Here is a 23,338-nt window from a genome sequence, read left to right on the forward strand (position 1 = left end):
CCCTCCTCCTTTCCCTCTCTCTAAAAATATCAATAAACATATCGTCAGGTGAGGACAAAAAAAAACAAAAAACACAAAACCCCAAACAACACTTTCTCTTTTCCACTTGTAGAAATCAAGGCTCAGAAGCATCTTATCCAACATTCTTAACCTGTCAAGTCCAATCTGATCCTTTATGCAGAAAACCACTGCACTTCAAGAAATATTTAACAAGCCCACCCAACTTTATCAATATCCCTATAGAGAAGCAATTTGAGTTAAGACTGCTTAGGTTTTAATCAAACTTAATAGAAACATAGTTTCATGCACTGATTTAGGATTCACTCACAAGCTCGTTGTCTTTGCTCTCATGTCCCATAGGCTCTATCTGACATTGGCCTTCCACTTTTCAGAATCCGCTACTCTGCACTGAAAATGACCAACACATTACAGCACGTAGGAATGGGATGATTTAGGAATAGCCACTAGTGACCTGTTTAACCTCATTATAGATTCTGAGTACAACATATAAAATGATACCAGGATTTTAAAATGACACACAGCTTGTGAATTTAGAATTTTAAATTTAGAAACGAAAATAATTTAATTTGTGTCAGTGTTTGTTTCCAGCTATATTAATAGGCCCAATCCTTCCCAAAGATGCAATTTAACAGTCTGAAAGGCCTAACTAGTTGTCTCATAAAACAAGGCCTATTTAAACCATATGTATAACTGCTTGAAGAATACTGTCTCTCCACACTCCCAAAAATCTGCAACTCCAAACTGAAGCTATCTTACCAATATCAAAAAAATAATAATGTGTATCGTCTCTCTCCCCCATTAGACTGTGAGCTTTACCTAAGGGCAAGAATCAGTCTGGGTTTGCTTATTGTACCCCAAGCACCCAAGGACACACAACAGATGATTAATAAATCTCTGCTTCAAGAATGAAGAATGAATCCATCATGGAATGTTAATGGGAAAAGTGAACCTTACCTACAGGTCTATTGTTTTAAAATGGTTTTCTTTTTTTTAAAATTTTATTGATTATACTATTACAGTTGTCCTGATTTTTCCACCTTGGCCCCCCTCCACCCAGCAACCCCCACTCCCTCAGGCAATCCCCACACCATTATTCATGTCCAGGGTCATATGTGTAAGTTCTTTGGCTACTCCATTTCCTATACTGTTCTTTACATCCCCACAGCTATTCTGTAACTACTTATTTGTACCTCTTAATCCCCTCACCTCTTCACCCATTCACCCACACCCCGCTCCCATTTGGCAACAATCACAACACTCTCTGCATCTATGACTGTCTCTGTATTCTTGTTTGCTCACTTTGTTTTTTAGGTTCAATTGTTGATAAGTATGTATTTTGTTCAGTTTATTGTTCAGAGTTTTGATCTTTTTCTTAAAAAAGCAATTTATCAGATGCAGAGTTCAAAACATTGTTTATAAGGATGCTCAGGGAACTCAGGACCTCAACAGCATAAAAAATGTTTATTATGCTGTTTAACATTTCATATAGTAATAGTTTGATGATGATGAATTCCTTTAGTTTTTTTCTTGTCTGGGAAGCTCTTTATCTGCCCTTGGATTCTAAAAAGTATTTTTACTAGGTAGAGCAATCTTGGCTGTAGGTCCTGGCTTTTCATGATTTTGAATGTTTCTTGTCAATCCCTTCTAGCTAACAAAGTATCTTTTGAGAAATCAGCTGACAGTCTGATGGGAACTGCCCTACAGGTAACTGCCTTTTCTCTTCAGTATTTAAGATTCTCTATCTTTGCCCTTTGGCATTTTAATTTTGTGTCCTGGGTGGGCCTCTTTGCATCCCTCTTGTTTGGGATTCTTTGTGCTTCCTGGACTTCCATGTCTATCTCCTTCACCAAACTAGGGAAGTTTTCTTTCACTGTTTTTCAAATAGAGTTCCGATTCCTTGCTCTTTCTCTTCTCCTTCTGGCACCCCTATGACGCAAATATTGGAATGCATGAAGTTGTTCCAGAGGCTGCTGCTACTATCCTCATGTTTTTTGGATTTTTTTATTCTTGTTCTGATTATTTTTTGCTTCCTTATGTTAAATCATTGATCTGATTCTTGAGTTCATTCACTCTACAGCTGTTTCCGGTAAATTGTTCCTTATTTTAGTGTAACCTTCTCTTACGATAGGACATTTTTTATGCTGTTGAGGTCCTCACTAAGTTCCCTCAGCAATCTTATAAAAAATGATTTGAACTGTGCATCTGATAAATTGCTTATCTCCATTTTCTTTAGCTCTTTTTCTGGAGTTTTGATCTTTCATTTGGGCCATGTTTCCTCATCTCCTCATTTTGGCAGACCCCCTGTATTTGTTTCTATATTTGGTAGACCTGCTATGACTCCAAATTGGTAATGTGGCCTAATGTTGTAGGTGTACTGAAGGGTCCAATGGCACAGCCTCCCCTATCACCCAAGCTGGGGTACTTGAGGTGTGCCCTTCATGTGGGCTGAGAACACCCTCCTCTCGTAGTTGAGCCTTGGTTTCCGTTGGCAGGTCAATGGGAGGGATTTATCCAGGACAGTCACCTGCAATGGTTGGATGTGACCACTGACCACCAAACCTCTGCCCTCTGTGGAGGATCAGCTGTGCAGGGGCAAGATGGTGGTGCTCCAACATGATCTATAGCTGCCCACTGGGTGTGTTGGCCCCGTGGTGCAGGCTAAGGTCACCCCCTCTTGTGTTTTGTCCGGAGCCACCCTGCCTGAGCTGTAAAGCAATCTGAGATGGCTGCTACTTGTGCTGGGCTTGGAGATTCCCAGGTGAAGCGAAGCTGTGCATCTAGGCTGGACGCTGCTAATGCATGATGCCTGGCACCATTTTGCGAGAGTAATGGGTGCTAGGGTTCCCAGAGGCTGGCTGTAGCTTGTTTGAAAGGATTTAGGAAGTTGTGAACCATGATCCAAGGCCAGCCATTCATACGGAAAAGCCACCGTTAAGGACTGCAAGCTGGGTGGAATGGAAGATCAGAGGATCTGGGGGGAGGGGTGTGGGGGGGGCAGGGCAAACAGTGTTAGCCAAGTTGATGGAGTCTCAGATATGGCCCCAACCTGCAGGCTCCATGGCTCTGTGGGGTGAGGGTTCAGAAAATGAACAATGGCCTCTGCCCGCCTTTCTGTCCGGAAGAAATCTGTCTCCCACCTCTCATCTTGACGTCAAACACTTCAGTTTCTCCCTGCATGCCACTGGTGGTCTTTTGAGCTCCTAACCCAGTGCCAGAGCTCAGAGGGAGTAAGTATGAGCAAATGTGTGTGTGGGTTCTTTAAGAGGAACTGCTTGGGACTCCAGATGTTTCTTCCACTGACTCAATCCCTGCTGGTTTTTGCAGGCAGAAGTTATGGGAACTTATCCTCCTGGCACTGGAACCCTGGGCTGGGGCATCTTGTACAGGGCTGGGACTCCTCGGTCCTAAGATATCCTTTCTGAATTTTTATCCACCACAGGTAGATATGAGACCAGCCCCTTCCACAACTCCTCCCTTCCTACCAGTCTGGTTGGACGTGGTTTCTTGAATTCCATAGCTGTCAGACAGACTTCCATTCAACTAAATTTCTGATAGTTCTGAGTGATGGTTGTCCTGTAATTTGGCTGTAATTTTGATGTGGTTGTGCAAAGGAGGCCAGCCATGTTTATCAGTTCTGCCATCTTGACCCGATGTTTTTGGGTCCCTCCCTCCAGTTTTTCTTATTTTTATCATTGACACTATTCCAGATGTCCCCATTTCCCCACACTTTACCCACCTCCACCCAGGCCCTACCCCCCTTCCTTCATCACCACGCTATTGTCTGTGTCCATAGGTTGTACAGATATGTTCTTTGGCTTATCCCTTTCCCTTCTTTCATCCAGTTCCCCTTCTACCCTCCCCTCTGACAGCTATTTTGTTTGTCAGGGTTTTTCTTTAACAGTTTATTTTGTATTGTATTTTTTCCCATTACTATTTATCCCCCTACATCCTCTTTCACCTCCATCCCCCATCCCTCTGCAATCACCACACTGCTGTCTGTGTCTGTAAGTTTTTACTTCTTTGCTCAATCTAGGATTTTTTAAAATAAATAATTGGTGTTTGAAGCTTATTTTTATAATCAGCCGAAAGCTCAAATACTGTCAATCAATGTATGATTTCATTTATATGTGTAGTTTATATGCATGTGTAGCATTAGTAGTAAACCCTTTACTCTCAGTCCTAAAACATAATCAGGATAGTTAACTTACTCCTAGAAAAGAAAAACTGTATGTTTCAAAATAAAATTACTTCTGCATTTCCTTTTTTACTGAATTATTTATAGCACTGTTCACCAGCCTTCCTCCTTCTGTTAACTCTGATAATCAGAAGTTAATCCAATAGTGAAATTTAACTATAGGGCCATGATTTACCCATGATATCACAAAAGAAAACATATGGAGGAAACCACCACCACCCACCCACCCACCTACCCACCCACCCACACACTTTTAAAGTAACCTCTGATACAAAAGAAAGCATTATAAGATAGTATGTGGAAATATTTTACTTTTAGAAAAAATGTCAAAACCACTTCAGCAAATGACAAATGCAAAGTACTTTGCTGCAAAATATTTAACTACCATTTGGCATACTATATTCTATAACCCAAAAATGAACATATCTGCTCCACTAAATATAACTGTAGGAGTCTGAGAATACTAAAGTAGTAGTCAAGTAATTTGTAAGCTGTATCTGTAAAAACTAATAATATACTATTTTAAATATCAAGTGTGTCCTTGATACACATTTATAAATAGTAGTAACACTATTTGCTTAACATAGCCACCAAGAGACCAATACAGATATACTTTACTAATGACCCAAATACTGTAAGTTATGCTGCCATCAGTTTTGTGATTTTCCAAACAGTAAAGAATTCTTAAAGTTCTGAATGAGAAGTGAAATCACCCCCAGACAGTCACATGTGCTAAGCCACAGCATTGATGGCCTCAGTTAATGGCTTCCCTGTGTCCATGCCCTGTGCCAGGGGACTTGGTAGTCCCCTCCCACTCTAGTTCTGGAATTGGCAGCATGACTTTCTTTGGCAGTAAGTTGTTTACAACTGTAATGCAAGCATGTAAAATATATTTAAGTTATACATGCAGATGATTGTAAACAGGCTTTTCCCTTATAAAAACATCTGGAAAAACATGAAAAATATGTGGAATGCAGGTTAATTCTGTTTAACATACTGTGTGTCATCCAGAAACCATGGAACTTACCTGCTAAAGCCAGTGACACCCACAGGCATGCCCCTCAGAACACTAAAATTCCCCCGTGGGGGTGGAAGATCCAAGACTGCTCCCAATGTTAATATACTTTCTGATCTTGTAACTTCATCTCTTCTTCAAGTTTGAACTCATTCACATACAAGATTCATGAGAGTACCTTTTTAATCCAAAATTTTATGTGATAAAGTATGGTTTACAAACACATAATCAAAATATTTTGAAAGAAAAAATTAAAATCTGTATACTTTTCTCTATCCATGTTATATTTAAGATTTAAATGTTTAACTGATGATAAAGCACATGCACTTGAAGTCTGTATTTTTATGAAATTGTACCAACCGTGCTGCACTTCATATCAATCCTCATTCCACACAGCTGTTAAGTTTTTAAGAACACATATATTGCTAATATTGTAAAGAATCAAGTATACCTACCCAAATGTTTTGGTTCTAATATGTCCTTAGGGACACAAGAGGGTATGCCTGTCTTAACAAATATTTAAAAAGTCAGTGTATTTTCTAACAGCAAGAATTATTGTAAATTTCTTTTTCTTGTGATCTGTTTGCTCTGCCTTCAATCTTTTCCTGCCAGCTTAGGTCCTAGTCACCCTCAAAACCAGAAAGTGTGTCACCTTCTTTGTGAGAGCTTCCCAATCCTCTTCTTGTCACCAACAGACTGACTCCCTGTTCCATATTACATCTAAACCTTCTTACTCATCTTACTTACCTAACACCAAGTTATGTTATACACCTGTCTCCCTCAGCAACCCTGTTAGCACTATGTCAGCTAAGCCAATGTGACACATCTGTAACTGCACCCATAGTACTGAGCACAGTGCCTATCATGGTGGGTGTTTTAAATGGCCTTTCAATTTTCCTCCTTTTAGAATTTAAGAATCATGAACTCATTCATCTCTCATGTTTGTATTTTGTTTCTACTTTTTGACATAATGGATTGCCTAAATCTAGTATTTCTTGTCATATAGTCTAAATTTATATTGCCATTTCAGTCTTAATCCCGCCATACACTAAAGTGAAATAAGCCAGTCACAGAAGGACAAATACTATATGATTCCACTTACATGAGATCTAAAATAGTCAAACTCATCAAAGCAGAAAGTAGAACAGTGGTTGCCAGGGGCTGGGAAGGAAAATGGGGAGGTGCTATTCAATGAGTATAAAGCTTAGTTATGCAAGACAAATAAGTGCTAGAAATGTGCTGTAACACTGTGCCTATAGTTAATACTATTATATTGTACACTTAAAAAATGTTTAGGAGAGTCAATCTCACATTAAGTGTTGTTACCACAATTTTTTGAAAAATCTTAAGTGTTTTGGGGACCAGTCTATACCTAATGTTATATATTGACAGGTTTGGATATTTTACTCACTTCCCCCAATGAACTGTTACCTTTTCAATTCTGTTGCTCTGACTTTATCTACTGTCATTATACCTTTATTCTAAAAACAGAATATTTTTATTTCTGATTCCATTCTCATGTCCAAAATTTTGCATACTAGGCCAACATTCTAAAAACAGTAATTTAAAGCCTGCACTTCTATACTAATTCCAAACTTTATATAAATAGTCTAAATTGTATTTTAATCCATTAATATATTATTCTCTATTAAACTGTCATTACAAACCCTTTGCCCTTCATCTAGCTTTAGATGTCCTGCAATGTACCAATATCAGTCTGGAACCTGATATAATTTTCTGTTGAGTATTTGAGTGAAATTATTCACTCAAAATAATTTTTTATCAGTAAAATGGGGAGACTACGAAGTGCTTACTTCTATAAATCATGTATTTAAAAGCATTTCATAAAACCTTGAATTTACACCTCCACTATTTTAGAGCCGAAAACACAGGTGCATCACAAGTAGGCAAGCAAATTTAAGATATTACTATCAAAGTGTAGGAAGAGAGAGAGGCAGAGTACAAAATGCTCACACATTATCTTCTGAAGGTGAAAAGAGAAGATGGAAACTAGTAAAATCTTGATGCTTAACTTCTTTTCTGTATCTTATATCAAAAATGTGCAATCAGAACAGCATAACTAAACTATTATTTCCTTTCTAGGAAGTGATAAGAATCACTTATAAAATTGAAATGGCTCTGATTAATCAATTCGGTAACCAGCTCATCCTTACTCCAGATTATAAAATATGCCCACTTTGTTAATTTTATAGTTTTTAAAAAACATTAGATCACCAACTTTTACATGCGCAAAACATGGAAGTAAAAACAAAAAAGCAACCAACAGAATGGAACAGCTGGAAACCCAATAAAGCAGAGTGGAAGGACAACACTCCTCTGCAAACCGTGACTGCTGGGTTTCCCATGACAGCAGGCCGAGCCCTCAGAACCACCAGCCTGCTCTCTCCCTGCTCAGCTTTAAACTTCACATACACGGCCAAAGTTAAAGAGGTAGCAAAAACGAAGGAGGGGACCTCAAATGAAAGCTGAGCATACAACAGTCTAACACAAGCTTATGATAGTACTGCAAAGTTTATTCTTTTTTTTTTATCTTTTAAAGACTAACAATTAATTACTCCAATACTAGACAACCTCCAAAAATGCCTTTCACAGTCATCCCTGATGAATTTTAAATACATATGTTTCATCTCAGGTTTAAGACAAAGTCCTTAGATACTAGACATTAATTCTAAAAGCATAATATGAGTATATTCTAAAATACCTAAATATAAAATACAAAAATAACTTTTTCAGAGAGTGAAATTCATCATTCTAAACTTATTAAATCTTATTAAAATGACTGCCAACAAGAAAGTTGAAATTGTAAAAACACTTACTTCATTTCCATGTTTTTGCAGGAATTCAATTTCCTGTTGTGTGAATGTAGTCATGGAGATAGATTTCACCCGGTGTGGTGGATTTAACCCTCGCCTAAGAGAGAAAATATTGTACACATTTACTACTATATACCATATTTTTAAAATTGCATATCAATACAAAACAATACAAATGTTAGCACATTTACACTTGGACCAGAGCTTTTATTTCATAAACTAAAAGTACTTAAAAATTATTTTAAACTATTAATATCCACAACAGGTATGTCCAGGTAAGTTTGGCTACACCTACACTAAATAATATATTTAAAAATAAATTCAATTCACTACCTAGTTAGAAACCATAATACCTGTAACACAAGAACTTCTAGGAAATACAAATACTGCTTTAGTGTGTTTTCTTGGAGGGAGAAAACAATGCATTCGAAGAGCTCTATGGTAAAGAATTCAAAAAGTAATGGATTATCTAAGTATCTTCATACTTTAAGAAAATACGACAATGTGTTAAGTATGGAGCTACACAAATATTCTAGTCAAACTGCTACTACCTTTAGGTTTAAGGCCAATTTAGAAAATTAAAATTAACCTAAGGAAAGTAAGTTACTAACAATAAGAATAAAGTTCTGTCTCCCCATCAATTCAAACAAGGATTGGTAATAAGGAACATTTTTAATCACCTCAGGAGGCAATAAGTGTTCAAGAGGAAACAGCAGGGCCCTGGCGAAGGGATTCGAGAAATAGGCAGATACTTGATTAAACGACTTTTAAGACCCTTTACAACCTTGAGGACTTTTCTGTATAGATGACCGTGAGAGGACTTTATCTCTAAGTGTCATGATGTTTTATCATACACATAAAAAAGTGAATAGAAAAGCACTCAGAGAAAAGGACGGACTATTTACATTTTGTCCAAATACCACAAAGTAGCTACTCCACCCAGGAGAATAAGGGTTAAATAACCTATGCAAAGTTAACAGTTTCATAAAATTACTTTGGGAGTCTCGTCCTCTGGTAAACTTGTCATTTGGAATCTAGGTTTTAGGAAAGATTATTATAATATTTTTACAGAATTTGTTATAGTCATCTTGTAATTATCCATGCTGAGATTTAAACATGCTGTGAAATCACAAATCAAAAATCTTTCAAAAATATTCTGGAAACACTTTTGAATAATTAATTATGGTGTATACTTTTACTTTAAATCAAAATAATAAGGAGAATTCAGAAGAGAAGCTCCTCAACCTTCATATCCTGCTGCTTCTTTCTCTCCGTTCTACTATCAGAAATAGCAGGCACGCTTTTCAGATCATGCTTTGAGTTATGACAAGCTGCACTTTATCTGCTTCACATGTCAAAGTGGTAAGCCCATGTTAAGTTAGGTTTTGTTTCAATTTTAAATTAACAAGTCATTTTCCTTCTAGCTCTTGGTAAATCATACAACAGAAATGAAGATCGCACAGTAGAAGAAACTGAACATAGCAATCTCATCCCAGTAAAACTTTCAACCTTAACTACGAAGAAGCAACTATGGTACGATTTATCTTCAGGTACTTTTACAATTTGCAGTAACAAATTAATAAGGCTTTCAAGATACCTTAAATTTCCAAGTGAAAATGTAGGACAGTCATTATTACTCATTTAAAGCATGACACTGTATTCCAACTTATCCTTATCATGAGAACAAGACGAAATTCACCATTTTCAGGAAAGCTTATTCATTTATGTTATATATTTACACTTTACCCAGCTCCAAAACAATTTAAGAACTTAATGTATTACTGTTCTCTCAAATTTCTCTACTCCTTCTATTCTCACTTAGCCGCTTGGTCTCTCCTTATTCCCTAATACCTCCTCCTCAGGCCAGCCAACCTTTCCCTTTCCACTTACCCTATAGTAGCCTTTAAAAAAAAAAGAGGGAAGGGCAAAAGAATTACCTTCTAATGAGAAAACATTAAACACTGTTACAAGGGTGTATATTTTAAAGAAAAATTTTGGAGCAATACCCCTATACTTCTCAAATAATTAAAGAAAATCCTTGACTCTCTTAAAGTTATTTATACAGATGTAATTTCATGAAAGCAGTACAATGTATGGCTTGTACTAATATATCTTGAGTCTCTACCATATCACAGAGTCTATTTATGCATAAAGAAGGTATTCATTACTTAAATAAGTAAACAATAGAACTTATGAAACAAATACAACCAGAATAAGGACATATTTTTCACACTTATCAAGAATTTATTACAGGTTTTTTATTCAATTACAGTTCATGGTCAATATTATTTTGTATTAGTTTCAGGTGTAGTATAATGATTAGACAATCACATACTTTACAAAGTGTTCCCCCGATATTTCCGGCACCCACCTAACATCATGTATAGTTATTACAATACTATAAACATATTTTCAATGCTGTACTTTACATCCCCATGACTATTGTTAACTTCCAATCTATTACAGGATTTCTTTAAAAGAGCTCAGTGAACTTAAAAGAGGATTTGATTTATAAAACTAGTAGATGCAATTCTGCAAGACCACATTAATTATATGAATTGAGCAACTCTAAGAAGTATTACATTTTTTTCATGTTGATTCTCTAATTGATGTTCTATATCCCATTTATTCAAGCAGATTAACTATATTCTCAATGCAAGAATATACAGGAGTTTTTCCTCTTTCAGCTTCCAAAAGCTTTTGTACAAGGATAGCATGTGCTTATAAAACAGTTCATTTAAAAGAAATAAAATGAAGACTATCGATTTCTTAGGTAAAATGCAAACTGATGAGTCTGCAGTGAAAATGGGAATGTAATATACTTATGGCTGCATAAATTCACCAATTACTATCAAGAATCTCATCGGTGCTTTTTGACCCAGTAGCACATGCTTTTAGGAATCTATTCACTGGAACAAGGGTCCCCAAACCCCAGGCCCTGAATGGCCTGAGCTCTGCCTCCTGGCTTCCCTCCATCCCCTCAATCACTGGCGAGCTAGCGAAGCTCACCTGAGAGCTCTACCTCCTGTCGGCGCACCCCCTACAAAAAGGTTGGGACCAATGCTCTAGAAGGAACCAAAGCTCTGGCTGGACGATTCAGCAGGCTGGAACATCGTCTGGTACACCCAAAGGTTGCAGGTTCAATCCCTGGGAGGCAGCCAATCCATGTTTCTCACATACGTGTCTCTGTCTCTGTCTCTTTCCCTCCCTCTCCCCCTCTTCTGTCTAAAATCACTAACCATATCCTCTGTTATGGATTGAAAAAAAAAAAATCTGAAACAAAACTAACTATGTCTAAGATGTTCATCGCAGTTCGTAATACCATAACATCAGACACACTTTGGTATCAAAGGGGAAGTAGTTAAATGACAATAAAACTGTATATAACATCAGGCATACTCATGCTTATGTTTTAATTTTTTAAGATGAAATTTAACTTTATTTTTTTGTTTAGTCTTCACCCAAGGATATGTTCATTCACTGGGGAGAAGAGGGGGAGGGGGATGGATAAGAAAAAAGGGGGGATGGGCATTTCTGTGAGAAACATTGCTTTGTTGCCTCCTGGGGAACCCTGTAACCTAGGTATGTGCCCTGACCAGAGATTGGACCCAAAACCTTTCGGTGCATGGGATGATGTTCCAACCAACTGAGCCACCCAGCCAGGGCCAAAAAAGTTAATTTTAATGTATGCTAACTTAAGAAATAAAACACTAGAGTCCCGACTCTATATTACTATTTATAGTAACCAAAATTTTAACAGGAATTAAAATAGATCTTTTCTCATTAGCAGAACACCTCCATCTACCAGATTTGAACATTTAAATGAACAAAATCTTTAATCAAAACTGAATTTTTATTTAATTATTTTTAAGGTGTATTCCTGGAAGCTGGGGCCACTTTCCTTTTTCACTAAGCCTAGTCTAGCTGGCATGTGAATTTAGTGATTATAAAACACTTTACTATAATGACATTAGTCATAACTATTGAATAAAAGTGTTGAGCAAGTATACCACATCATTTTTACAGTGCCAATTTGAAGTACCACCCATTCTGGATCCTAAAAAACACATTTTAAGTCTTCAGTTTAGTGCAAAAAAAATTAAATGACGACTCACTCAATAGCAGCAGAATTGATATTTTGAAAGCATGTTTGTCAGTTAATTGGTTTCAAGAAGTTTCAAAGTCACCTACTTGTAGAGTCAAATAGGCTCCTGCAGTATAACTAAGTCACATGCAGACCCCCAGAGTGTCAGTCTCAAGGACCACCGCCCAGGTACGACGGCAAGCAGACGGAGTGACTCACCCCGTAGGTCTCCCCCTGTGCAGCTCTTAACCACGCCTCAAACAAGCTTGCTAACAGCCATTTATTCAACTCAAATAACAATTTGTGCTGGATGAATGAATAAGAAAGCTTATTTAGTGAGTTTGATTAATTGCTTTTTCCCTGCTGGGGGAGAAGCTGGTTAAGATATTGTAATAGGCTGTGAAAATTTATGGGGTTGCTAGTGTTGGCATAAAGCAACAAAGTTAATTTGACATTTAGATCTATTCCAATACTAGTTATTTAATTACTTATCTAGAACCAAATTTTAATTGAAAACACACACACACACACACACACACACACACACACACACACACCATGGTATAAAACACAATTGTTGTTTTGGGTTTTTCTTCCTGTAGTCACAATTACACTTTCAAGTTCTGTGTAATACTTAGGGCAAGCATCTAGAAAATAGTGAAGTAACAATTTAAACTAATTAAAGTATTTCAGGTGAAAGTAGACAAAGCCCGGGAATGTCTTCGTTATCTCTCCGAACCCCACTGAAATTACAGCAAAGGCATAAAAAGGCGTTAACCCGGACAGAGGCAGAGAGACAGAGAACATGGGAGGAGCCCCAAAACACACTATGGTCCTCTGAATAACAAGGTGTGGAAGATAAAACGTGAATATACCCACAGTAACCGACTTTACAGAGGAAAGGAAGCCAAAATGGAAACTCCTGCAGAGGTGGGAGAACCCAGCTACAGGGCCCTACAAAGATTACCAAAGGAAACCAGGGAATTTACATAGGGTCACCAAGAGACTCCTAATTTCTCTAAGGCACAAAACTACCCCTACCAGGCTTTAGACAGAGTAATCTGAAGAAAAATTTAACCTGGAGAGAGTATACCAAATAGACTCTGGACTCAGGGGGATCTGAGGATTGTTATAAGGTACCACACTAAAAACTGGGGTCTTATCTGAGACTCCATATACTGAATGATAAATTCAATGCCTCCATTCCCGTCCCCCAATGTGGATCCTAGAAGAGGGGTAGCCAGGCCTTTTCCCAGCAAGATTGAAGAAAATACTTCTGAACTACAAAAAAAGAAAAAGCATGAGTTTCCAAACCAACGAGTCCCCTCAAAATGCCTAAGAACTGAACAAAATACTTCAACAGAAAATTCAGCACAGATCCAAAAAAAAAGTATTTTCATCTTTGTGATTGTAGGCAAACTATTAAGTAAAAAATGAGGTCAGAATAAGACATTCTCAGCCATGTAGCTCTCAAAAATGGTCTCAAATTAACTTTTAATCAAAAGGCTAATGAAGATGTGGGGGGTCCTGGTAAGAGAGGGTGGACACAGGTTGGGTACGAGGAAATTTCCAGAATGAAGGCAGACGAAAAGTCACAGGATGCATAGCAGGCCCAGAGAACAACATTTCCATACCAGAGAATGACAGAAAGTACCCAGAAAAGACTTTAAAAAAAGGTACCCAATGTGTCTGATCATGTGGAATGAAATTTTCTACCTTAGAAACAATTTATCTGGGAACATATTAATGATATATATACATGGAAAACGAAGCAACCCAAGAAAACTAGACACTTACAAACTTCAGGAAGAAAAAAGGTTGTACAAGAAGAAAAATATATGTAGTAATATACTGCACAACACAGCTGAGAATAAAATATACACAGTTACGATAAGGCAAATTCTGAACAGTGATTTAATCAAAAGTTGTGATATAATTATACTAAAGGTGAAGAAGCGAAATATAATTGGAGAGAGTAAGAGAAGTATTAAGAGTCAAATACTTACATTTCTCCTTGTACAGTAAGAGAGTCAACAGATAAAAACCAAAATTAAGGTAAATACAGAAAGTGGAAACACAAGAATCCATCATCATTGTCTATGGTACATAAGAAATGAAGGAAGGGGATCAATGACTATTTTTGTTTGCTATATAAGCCCTTCCCTTTTTAAATTATGTGCATGTATTCTTTTGATAAAAATTAAAATTGAATTAAAAATTAAACATAAAGAACGAAAAACAGTTCTTCTCAAAATTAAACCTGACATATATTTATAGATTGTTTAACTGATGGAAAAAGCATTCCTAGAAAACAAGAGTAATTTTTCACATTTCAAAAATACAAAGTTTCTCACCCTGACCAGTGTGGCTCGGTTGGTTGGGCATCATCTCACAACGCGAAAGGCTACACCCTGTCAAGCACAGGGTGCAGTTCCCAGTTGGGGCACATGCCTGGGTTGAGAGCCCAGTCCCCATACAGGGCGCCTGTGAAAGGCAACCAATGGATGCCTCTCTCATCGATGTTTCTCTCCCTTTCTTTCCCCCTCCCTTTACCTCTCTCTAAAAATAAATAAAATCTTTAAAAAATATACCAAGTTTCTTTATTAGACAGACACTAGCAATCTTCTTGTAGAAGTACATACCTACTGAATACAACTGTTTCAAGTTAGTGTTTCAAGTTCGAGCCACCAAGATTTATTAAGTAAGACATAAAGGTTTGAAGAGAGAAATGAGGAAGAGTTTTCACAGCTTCTCACACTATTAATTGTACTCATTTTCCTACTTCCCCCATCAAAGTGCTTGCAAAATTCAGCAACTGAATGTATCAAACAGTTTTCCCACTTACAGTAAACTGAAATTGTGCTCCATTGTTAAAGTATCTCCCTGAATATAGTGACATTATAGTAAAAAAAGTGGAAATGGAATTAAGGATAGAAATTACCGCCCACTGTGATCTCATGATGTCCTCCCCTAAATACTATAAGCAGAGCTCCTAAGGGGTGTTTAATTGCAATTCACTCTAAGGCTAATAACTGTATCAAAAAACTAAACACCTCTTTCACTCATCTACCCAACTTTAATTTTAGAAAGTTAATATTCTTGCAAGATTCACTAGAAGTCAAAATGCCCACAAACTTAAAAGTTACTATCCAGCTACCTTTATCCACATGTGAAATTCCAAGATAAATAAATACACTGTCCACACAAAATTAGCTGTTATTAAGAGAAAGTATTTCTAAATGTAACTTTTTATCTAAAATTCTCTGAAAAATTTATGAATCATTTTTTAAGGATAGAACAATTCCTACATTATTCACTTATTATACGAATGTTAGTCTACACAAAACAAACAACTTGGCCTATAAAATTAGTCTCTAACAGGAAGGCAATTTTTTCTTGTTGGCTCTAATAAATACAGTGTTCATTCATAATTTTAAGTATTTGTCAACAGAACTTGAAAGTGACAATTCAATCTGCTATATCACCCCCATTCTGCCTCAATAAAGAACAGTTCAGACCTGACCATTGTGGCTCAGTTGGTTGGGCAACAACCCAAAAAGCAGAAGATTGCTGGTTCTATCCCCAGTCAAGGCACATGCCTGGGTTGCAGGTGCGATCTTTGGTTGATCATCCTTTCTCTCTCACACTGATGTTTCTCTCCCTCTTGTTCTCCTTCCCTTCCCCTCTCTCTAAAAATGAAAACATGAAAACTTAAAAAAATCAAATAAAAAGACCAGTTTAACTACAGCCCTGGCCAGGTAGCTCAGCTGGTTTGAGCACCGTTTCAATGCAGGTTCGATCTCCCATCAGGGCACATTGAAAGAAGCAACCAATAAATGCATAAATAAATGGAACAGATTGACATTTTTCTTTCTTTCTCTCTCCCAGCCTCTCTCTCTCATCCTCTTTCTAAAAACTCAATAAACAAACAATTTTTAAAAAGAACAGTTCTACTGTATCTAAATCTGAAGTCTATTTTAAAGTTTCATAATCTGAACTCAGTTATGTCCTCTGAATGAACCTCATACAAGCATCTAAGACAGCCCTCTGAAAAAAAAAGATTTGCTGTGTCTAGTAATATTAACGTTTAATTTATTTAAACAAAGATACTGTTAAATGAATCATAAAAGATGTGACTATCCTAAAATTTAGAATTCTGAGAGTGGACACCATTCACTGTGTATTGGCATTTTACAGGCACATCACGGTTTCTGAATGGCAGTTACCATGCCTTATTTAATATACAGGGGTGGGGCAGAAATAGATTTAGCATTCTGAGTTTGCAAAACACAGTTTATTCTTATACTATTATTTATTCATTATGTTATTTTCCATACAAACAACTATAAACCTACTTTTGCCCACTCCCTGTATGACTATCCACTACTTAATCCGCCCTGCATTTATTATCTGTTCAATAAGTATTCAACGAATATTTAATCCTCATAGCATCTTATCACAGATAAAGAAATGGAGGCTGAGAAGATGGCTTGCTTGACTAATACCTTAACTTGCCCTAAGTCGTAAAGCTAGTGAAAGTGTCAAAATCTGACTTCAAAATTCATATTCTTTCACTTCTGCCATGTCATCTAAATAACAAATATTTTATTAACAAACACAATAGTTATGTTATCCTTAAATTATTTTCCTGCATTGTTGCTTTTCAAAGAAAAAAATCCTCAGGAGCTACTGTCCCTTCAATAGTTCTGCCGCAGACATTTGATCCAGCATCCATTCCTTCTTTCCCAAGACTCCCAGATTTCTGATTAGGGAATTCTATCTGGGGATCCTTGTTGTTCCAATGAAGTCAGCAGTGAACATGTGCCCAATAAAGGCACTGGCTCAAGCTAAGTAGGAGCGAACTGCAGAACTTCTGGAAAAGCTGGGAGGACAGTATGGCAGTGCCAGGAGCTGGAGGCAGCCTTCTGTGAATGAGGGAGTCTAGACAACATCATTAAGCCACTGCATAAAGTCTTATTCAAAACAAAACCGTAAATTCCCCTCATATTTTTAAACCAATTTAAATCAGGTTTTGAGTTACATCTAAAAAAATTCAAAACTGAGAGATTTTTATTAATTTGCTTCTCATTTTGATATGTTTTTCACATACTGTTCCCCACTTGGGAAATATCCTTTCCACCTTGTTAATAATGCCTCTCATCTACTGAGCATCTATTATGAAACAGGCATGTATGACGCGTTACACATACATTATCTCAAATATTGAAAACTAATCTACATCCAAAATCTGCAAGATAAACCTTATGCTCACCATTTCATAGGTAACTCAAGTTCAAAGAGACAGTGACATCCTCAATACCGCCTAGCTCACAAGTGGAGCCAGGACTCAAAACCAGGTTTACCCAGCTCATAAATACCTGTTCTTTCAACTGCATGGACCTGCCTGCCATAGAGATCTTGTCTTTGAAGGTCTTTGCTCAGGCATCAAATCCTCTGTGAAACTCTCCCTATCATTTATGTACTTCACAGGTAGCTCATTCAGAGACAGGAAATGTTGTAATATATTGTAACAACATTTATATACTTAGAATGCAAACGCCTTAAGAATAGGAGGATCCAAGTAACACCAGTGACTCCCACTGTGTATAACACAGACCAGATGATCAATAAATATTTGTGGAATCACCACTAAACAGAGATATAAAGCTGTAACTATTATACAATAAACCCCATTAAAATAAACAATTATCATACTGAAATATACTAACTAGTACATACAATGTTTCTGAAATGTGGGATCTAGGAAGAAACTTGTAAATATTTCTTGACATTATGCATTTGCAACAATAAATTAAAAGTTGCCCCATTATGCTTACAGCTACACAGAAATGTCACAAGTCCAGAACAGTAAATACATACATAGTTTTTCAAACCAAATACTTTATTTATGTGTGTGTGTGTGTGTGTGTGTGTGTGTGTGTGTGTGTATCTCAAGGAACCTTGTGCTTTGGTAAAAACAGGATATAATGCACATAATAAATGTCAAATACACTTTAAATGAATTCACTACTGGCTTCATTTTAAAACCAAAGTTGCCCAACATAAGTCACTTAACTCTATTTGTAAATAAAAATCATGAACCAGACAATCTCTAAGATACCACCCAGCTCTATGATTCTGGGATGATTCAATAGTATTACTAATTGTCAGCTTCCCAGAGTGCTTCCCTGAACACCCAATCTAAAACCAACTTTCAGAGGATGTCCCTCCTATCATCCTATTTTAGTACATACTTACCCCTGACATTTTTCTCATTTAATTACCATCTCCCCACTAGGATATAAGTGCCAAGAAACCAAGAACTTATCTGTAGCCCTGAGCCACGTGGCTCATCTGGTTGAGCGTCCTCCCGCAAAGCAAAAGGGGACCGGTTCCCTTCCCGGTCAGGGCACAGGCCTGGGTTGCAGGACTGGTCCCCTGGTTGGGGCGCAAGGGAGAAGCAACCAAACGATGGAGGTTTTTTCCCACATCGACGTTTCTCTCCCTCCTTCTCCCTCCTTTCCCTTCTAAAAATACATTTTAAATCTTTAAAAAAAAATTTTAAGAACTTTGCTGTATTTTTCACAACAGCCCACAACTTCACATAGAACTTCTCAAAGAACCTACTGGGCACCCAATAAATGTTTGTTAAAGCAGTAAGTCATGGAAGACTAACAATGCCTCTTTTTGTCCAACTTAAAAGAAAAAAAAGTAAACAGTACACTACCGAGCAAGTCCTGCATTTTCCAAATATGAATTTTCTCATACGTCGTATACTTTGTCTCAGTATTAACGTTACAAAGGCTTTCTCTCGCTCTCGCTCTCGCTCTCTCTCGTTTTTATTTGGGGAGGGGGTAACCAAATTCTTTGAAAGACTAGTTCAAACAAAAGAACTTAATTAGATGTTTTGGCACAGCAAAACTCTTAGAAATATTTAGTAACCACCACTTCGTCGATAAGTTACTTTGAATCCATGGTAATTAGTGCATAAAAGAGACTTCTTATCGGTTCCAAAATCACCTGCAAACTTTCCAAAAGAAGTTTCACGGTAACAAAAATCTTATCTAAATAGAGCTTAATGAAGCAAAGATGAACACACACACACACCGTCCCAGCTATTCAAGTCGGCAGTCTCCGTTTTTCTGAAACAACGCTGCCTTTCCGTCTCTCCCCAGTTCCGTGTAGAGCCCGGACACTCGGGTGTTGATAGAGCAGCCTCACAGATACCACCACCATCTTCAGAATGACACAGCTTCTAGTCAATACCTTACTGCCAGTAAAACTTTCCCCCAAACTCCTCAGGACTCTCTTTGGACCTTAAAGCTAAAACTCCTGCAGCCTGACATCTGCTGCTCTCCCTCCCTCCCCCGAAATTAATCCTCCTCAACTTTTCCCTAGGGATTCACATCTCTACCATCGAAACATTTTAACCCCGTTACTATTGCTAAGCGCCTGCTTGCTCCCAGGCACTCGGGCACTCTTGACCCGAGGGCGGAAAGCCCGGGCTCTGCGTCCTCCTAGCCCGCGCCCACCTCAGCCTCCCCCCACCCCCTCTACCGGCGCCCGGCAGGTGCCTCGCCCGGCCGACGCGGGGCGGAGCACACAACGGTCCTGCACGGCCGTCCCCAGCCCCCTCCGGTCTTTCCCCTCCAGCGGCACAGGGTCAGCACCTCTGGGAGCCGAGGCCCGAGGGAGGCAGCGCCGGCTCCGCGGGGACCAAAGATGTTCGCCCCGGGCGCCCCTTCCTGACCCCCAGGCCCGCCCACGCCCCACCAAAGAAGGCTGCCCAGAGCCTGGACCCTCGCCCGGAGAAACCGAAAGCGCATCCCCAGCCCCGGAGCTGGGGCCGAGCGCATCCCAGCCGCCGGCCTCGGCCGCCCCGCCCGCCAGCCCCCGCCCCAGCTGCCGCCCCCGGCCGCCCGCGCTCCCACCGCGACCCAGGCACAGCCCCCGCCCGCCCCCACGCCCGCCCTGCGGCCCCCACTCACAAGCTGCCGGAGCAGGAGGTACAGACGAAGGAGCCGACCGTCATGTTCACGTAGGTGGGGCCGCGCTGGTCGCAGTCGAAGCACTTTCGGTTGTGCGGGAGGCCGGTCATGTCCCGCAGCATCTTCAGGTGCTTTTCCTCCTGCTTCCGCTTCGCGCTGGCCGCCATGGTCGCGGTGCCGAGGGAGGAGGCCGGCAGGGCTGGGAGCCGGGCGGCGCTGCGCCGGGGGCCCGCGGTCCCACGGGCCGCCCTGGCCGCCGCCGCCCTCTGTCAGCGAGCACCGCCCGCGCCGGACCTGGCCGCCTCCACTCGACTCGACTGCGCTGGGCTGGGCGCGGCGCGAGCGCTGCGGCGCGCGGGCTGACCGGCCACACCAACCGGCCTGGCCGGGACAACCACCGCCGCCGCCGCCGCCACCGCCACCTTCCCGACTTCTCCAGAGGGGAAAAGACGAGAAAAGGGGACGGCAAGAGAAGGCCCGCCCCGGGCGGCCGGAGGCCAACTGGCGGTTGACGCCCCCTGCTGGCCAGGAGGAGTCACTGCGGCCACGCGGAGGCCTGGGTTCCGGCTGGGGCCAAGTAGGGAACACAGAAAAGTAATGATAATAGTAGACAATATTTACTTGCTCTCTTAAAAGGGTTTAGAGAAAGAAGCATTGCATGGGTTACCTTCTCCCCCTACTTAAAGCTCTCCAAGGGCTTCCCACTGCTTTGGCGATAACTCCAGGCTCCCCACTGTGCCCTAAGAAGCACTCCCTCATCTGGCCCAGCCTCCCTTACTCCACACTGGTTTACTCAGCCACACCACATTTCCGTTTGCTCCCTGACCACTGCAAGCTCTCTTGTGACTCAGGACCCTTGCTCTTGCTGTTCAGTCTTTATCAGGGTTTCTAAACTCGCCACAATTGACATTTCCGACTAGATCATTTTTGGCGTGTGGGAAGTCCCATACATTGCAGGATACTGAGCAGCATCCCTGTCCTTTACCCACTAAATGCCAGAACGACCTCCCCCGTAGTTGTGGCAACCAAAAATCCCCAGATATTACTAAATGGGGAGCCCTGGTAGAGAGAGATGAGAGCAACCAGGCAAGAAACCTCTGGCTACTGGGAAGGCCGCATCATCCACGGCAGGTAATGACCCTCGGCCCAATCAGCCCATCCAAAGTTGCAGCCCACCTTCCTGAAAAGTTGCTCTCTGTGAATTTGCTGTGAGGTGTTTGCTTCATCGTTCTAGTATTTGAAATTCTGCTGCTTATTTGGTGTTTCCTCTGTATTACGTGGGATCTCCCTTTAGGCTCAAACCAGCTCGCCCCTCGGAGCCAGAGGCCAAGGTGCTCAGTGTTTATGGAATGAACGCATTCAGTGTCTCATTTAATCCTTCCAGGAACCCTTTGAAGTAAGCATCCTGATTCTTTCCATGTTACAAAGTCTAGATATGTTTCCCAAGGAGACATATGGGAAAACTGGGATTCCCACCCAGACAGTCAGGCTGCAGGACCCAGTCTCTTAATTACTGCAAGAATCCACAGCCAGCAGGATGTTCCAAACTCTTCCTGCCCCTCATTTCCCAAAGGAATAGAAGGAGACCCAGAGAGGGAAGTTTCAAAGTCACTCAGCTGGTGAATGGGAAAGTAGGATTAGAATCCAGGTTTCCTATTTGCCAAGATCCCCCATAAAAGTGACTTGCATGGGAGTTGTCAAGTGAGCCTTCATATTAATATTAATAATAATGTTTTTAATATTAAAAGAAAGAGACAGCCCTAGCCAAGTGGCTCAGCCATTGGAGTGACCAAGAAGTGGCAGGGTTGATTTCCGGTCAGTGCACATACCTACGTTGCAGTTTGATAACCAATCGGGGCTCCTATGAGAGGCAACTTTCTCTCCCATATTGATCAATGTTTCTCTCTCTCTCCTCCCCCCCATCTTCTATCTCTCTCTAAAATCAATTTTAAAAAACATATCATCAGGCGAGGATTACAAGTAACTAACTAAATAAAAGAGAAAGGGACAGACAGATGTTGGATTGGCTAATGGATTTTTTTTTCTATTATGAAAATGTCAAACTCCCATGAGCTCATGGCACACCTTAAACAGTTATCAGCTCATGATTAATGTGCTTTATCTATATCCACTTCCTCCCTGCCCTCTTCTATTATTTTAAAGCAAATCATAGTTATCATCTCATTTATCTGCTCATATTTTAGTTCATATTGCTAAAAAATAAGAACTTTCTCTTTTTTCACAATAGCACACCTAAAAGATTAACAATAATTTCTTAAAATCATGAAATATCCCATCAGCGTTCAAGTTTCCAATTATCTTATCAATGTTTAAAAAATTTTTTACGCTTTATTGGAATCCACACGTTGTAACTGAGTCATATGTCTCAAAGTTTCTTTTAGTCTATGGGTTTCCCTCCATCTCCTTTTTTCCTTGCAATTCTTTTCTTTTAGGAATTGGACCCTTTGTCATTTTGTTTCTTATAGTCTATGTTCTTTGACATTTTTCTCTAGCCTATTTCCAAAAAAAAATGTGTTGTTGGATCTAGTTCACTTGTATCCAATTCAATTTTTTTTTTTTTTGGCAAAATCTTATTTCTTTGTGTTCTTCCATCAGGAGTCACATAACGGGACAGGAGACTATTTCTATCTTATCAGCTGAAATATTTATATAAAGAAAATCTTCCTCACATCTACCGTTTGGTGCAGCTCATGTCAAAAAGGCAGGACAAATGTTTGGTTCCTTTCTTTTAATCACAGATTTTCAAAATAATATATTGGTTTTTGTATCGCCTTTCAATGGTGATTAATATTTTTTTCAGTGTCATTATAAACTCAAGAATTTCGATATATTTGGCGTTTCCTATCTGTGGTGCTCACATTGTCTCATCACTGGCCAACGAGGGCCTCTTAATGTTGGCTCGAGTCTTTTTGTCAATATCCTTGACTTAAAGTCAACTGGAGTGCCATTAATGGCAGCCGGGCCCTGGGCTGCTTGGATAGGAGATAAGTATCCAATTCTGGACTGACCTACCAGCCCCACTCTGGCTACATTGAAGACACTGGCCCTCTCTTATTCATCGCTAACAGATTCACTTACCCAACAGCCAATGGCTTGCTTCTTTGTTTCTATACTTGTAAAGCTCTCTCATCATTTATTATATCATATTATTATATGTCTTCTCCTTGTTTATCTCTCCAT

General features: G+C 39.5%; 1 protein-coding gene across 7 annotated transcripts in view; it reads right to left on the reverse strand.

Annotated features, from left to right (window-relative positions):
• AGFG1 (ArfGAP with FG repeats 1) overlaps positions 1-20,574 on the reverse strand; it is a 64,925-nt gene extending 44,351 nt beyond the window's left edge. For all 7 annotated transcript variants that reach the window (XM_054585588.1, XM_054585587.1, XM_054585583.1 and 4 more), the window contains exons 1-2: positions 20,138-20,574; positions 8,069-8,162 (exon numbers count right to left, since the gene is read on the reverse strand). In XM_054585588.1, the coding sequence (XP_054441563.1) occupies positions 8,069-8,162; positions 20,138-20,304 (261 nt within the window). In that variant the 5' untranslated portion in view covers positions 20,305-20,574. The remainder of the gene's footprint in view (positions 1-8,068; positions 8,163-20,137) is intronic.
• Between the last annotated feature and the right edge of the window lie 2,764 nt (positions 20,575-23,338).

The sequence above is a fragment of the Pteronotus mesoamericanus genome, unplaced genomic scaffold (genome assembly GCF_021234165.1).
Source record: "Pteronotus mesoamericanus isolate MK-2021 breed Mesoamerican mustached bat unplaced genomic scaffold, CSHL_Meso_final contig_90, whole genome shotgun sequence".
NCBI lineage: Eukaryota > Metazoa > Chordata > Mammalia > Chiroptera > Mormoopidae > Pteronotus > Pteronotus mesoamericanus.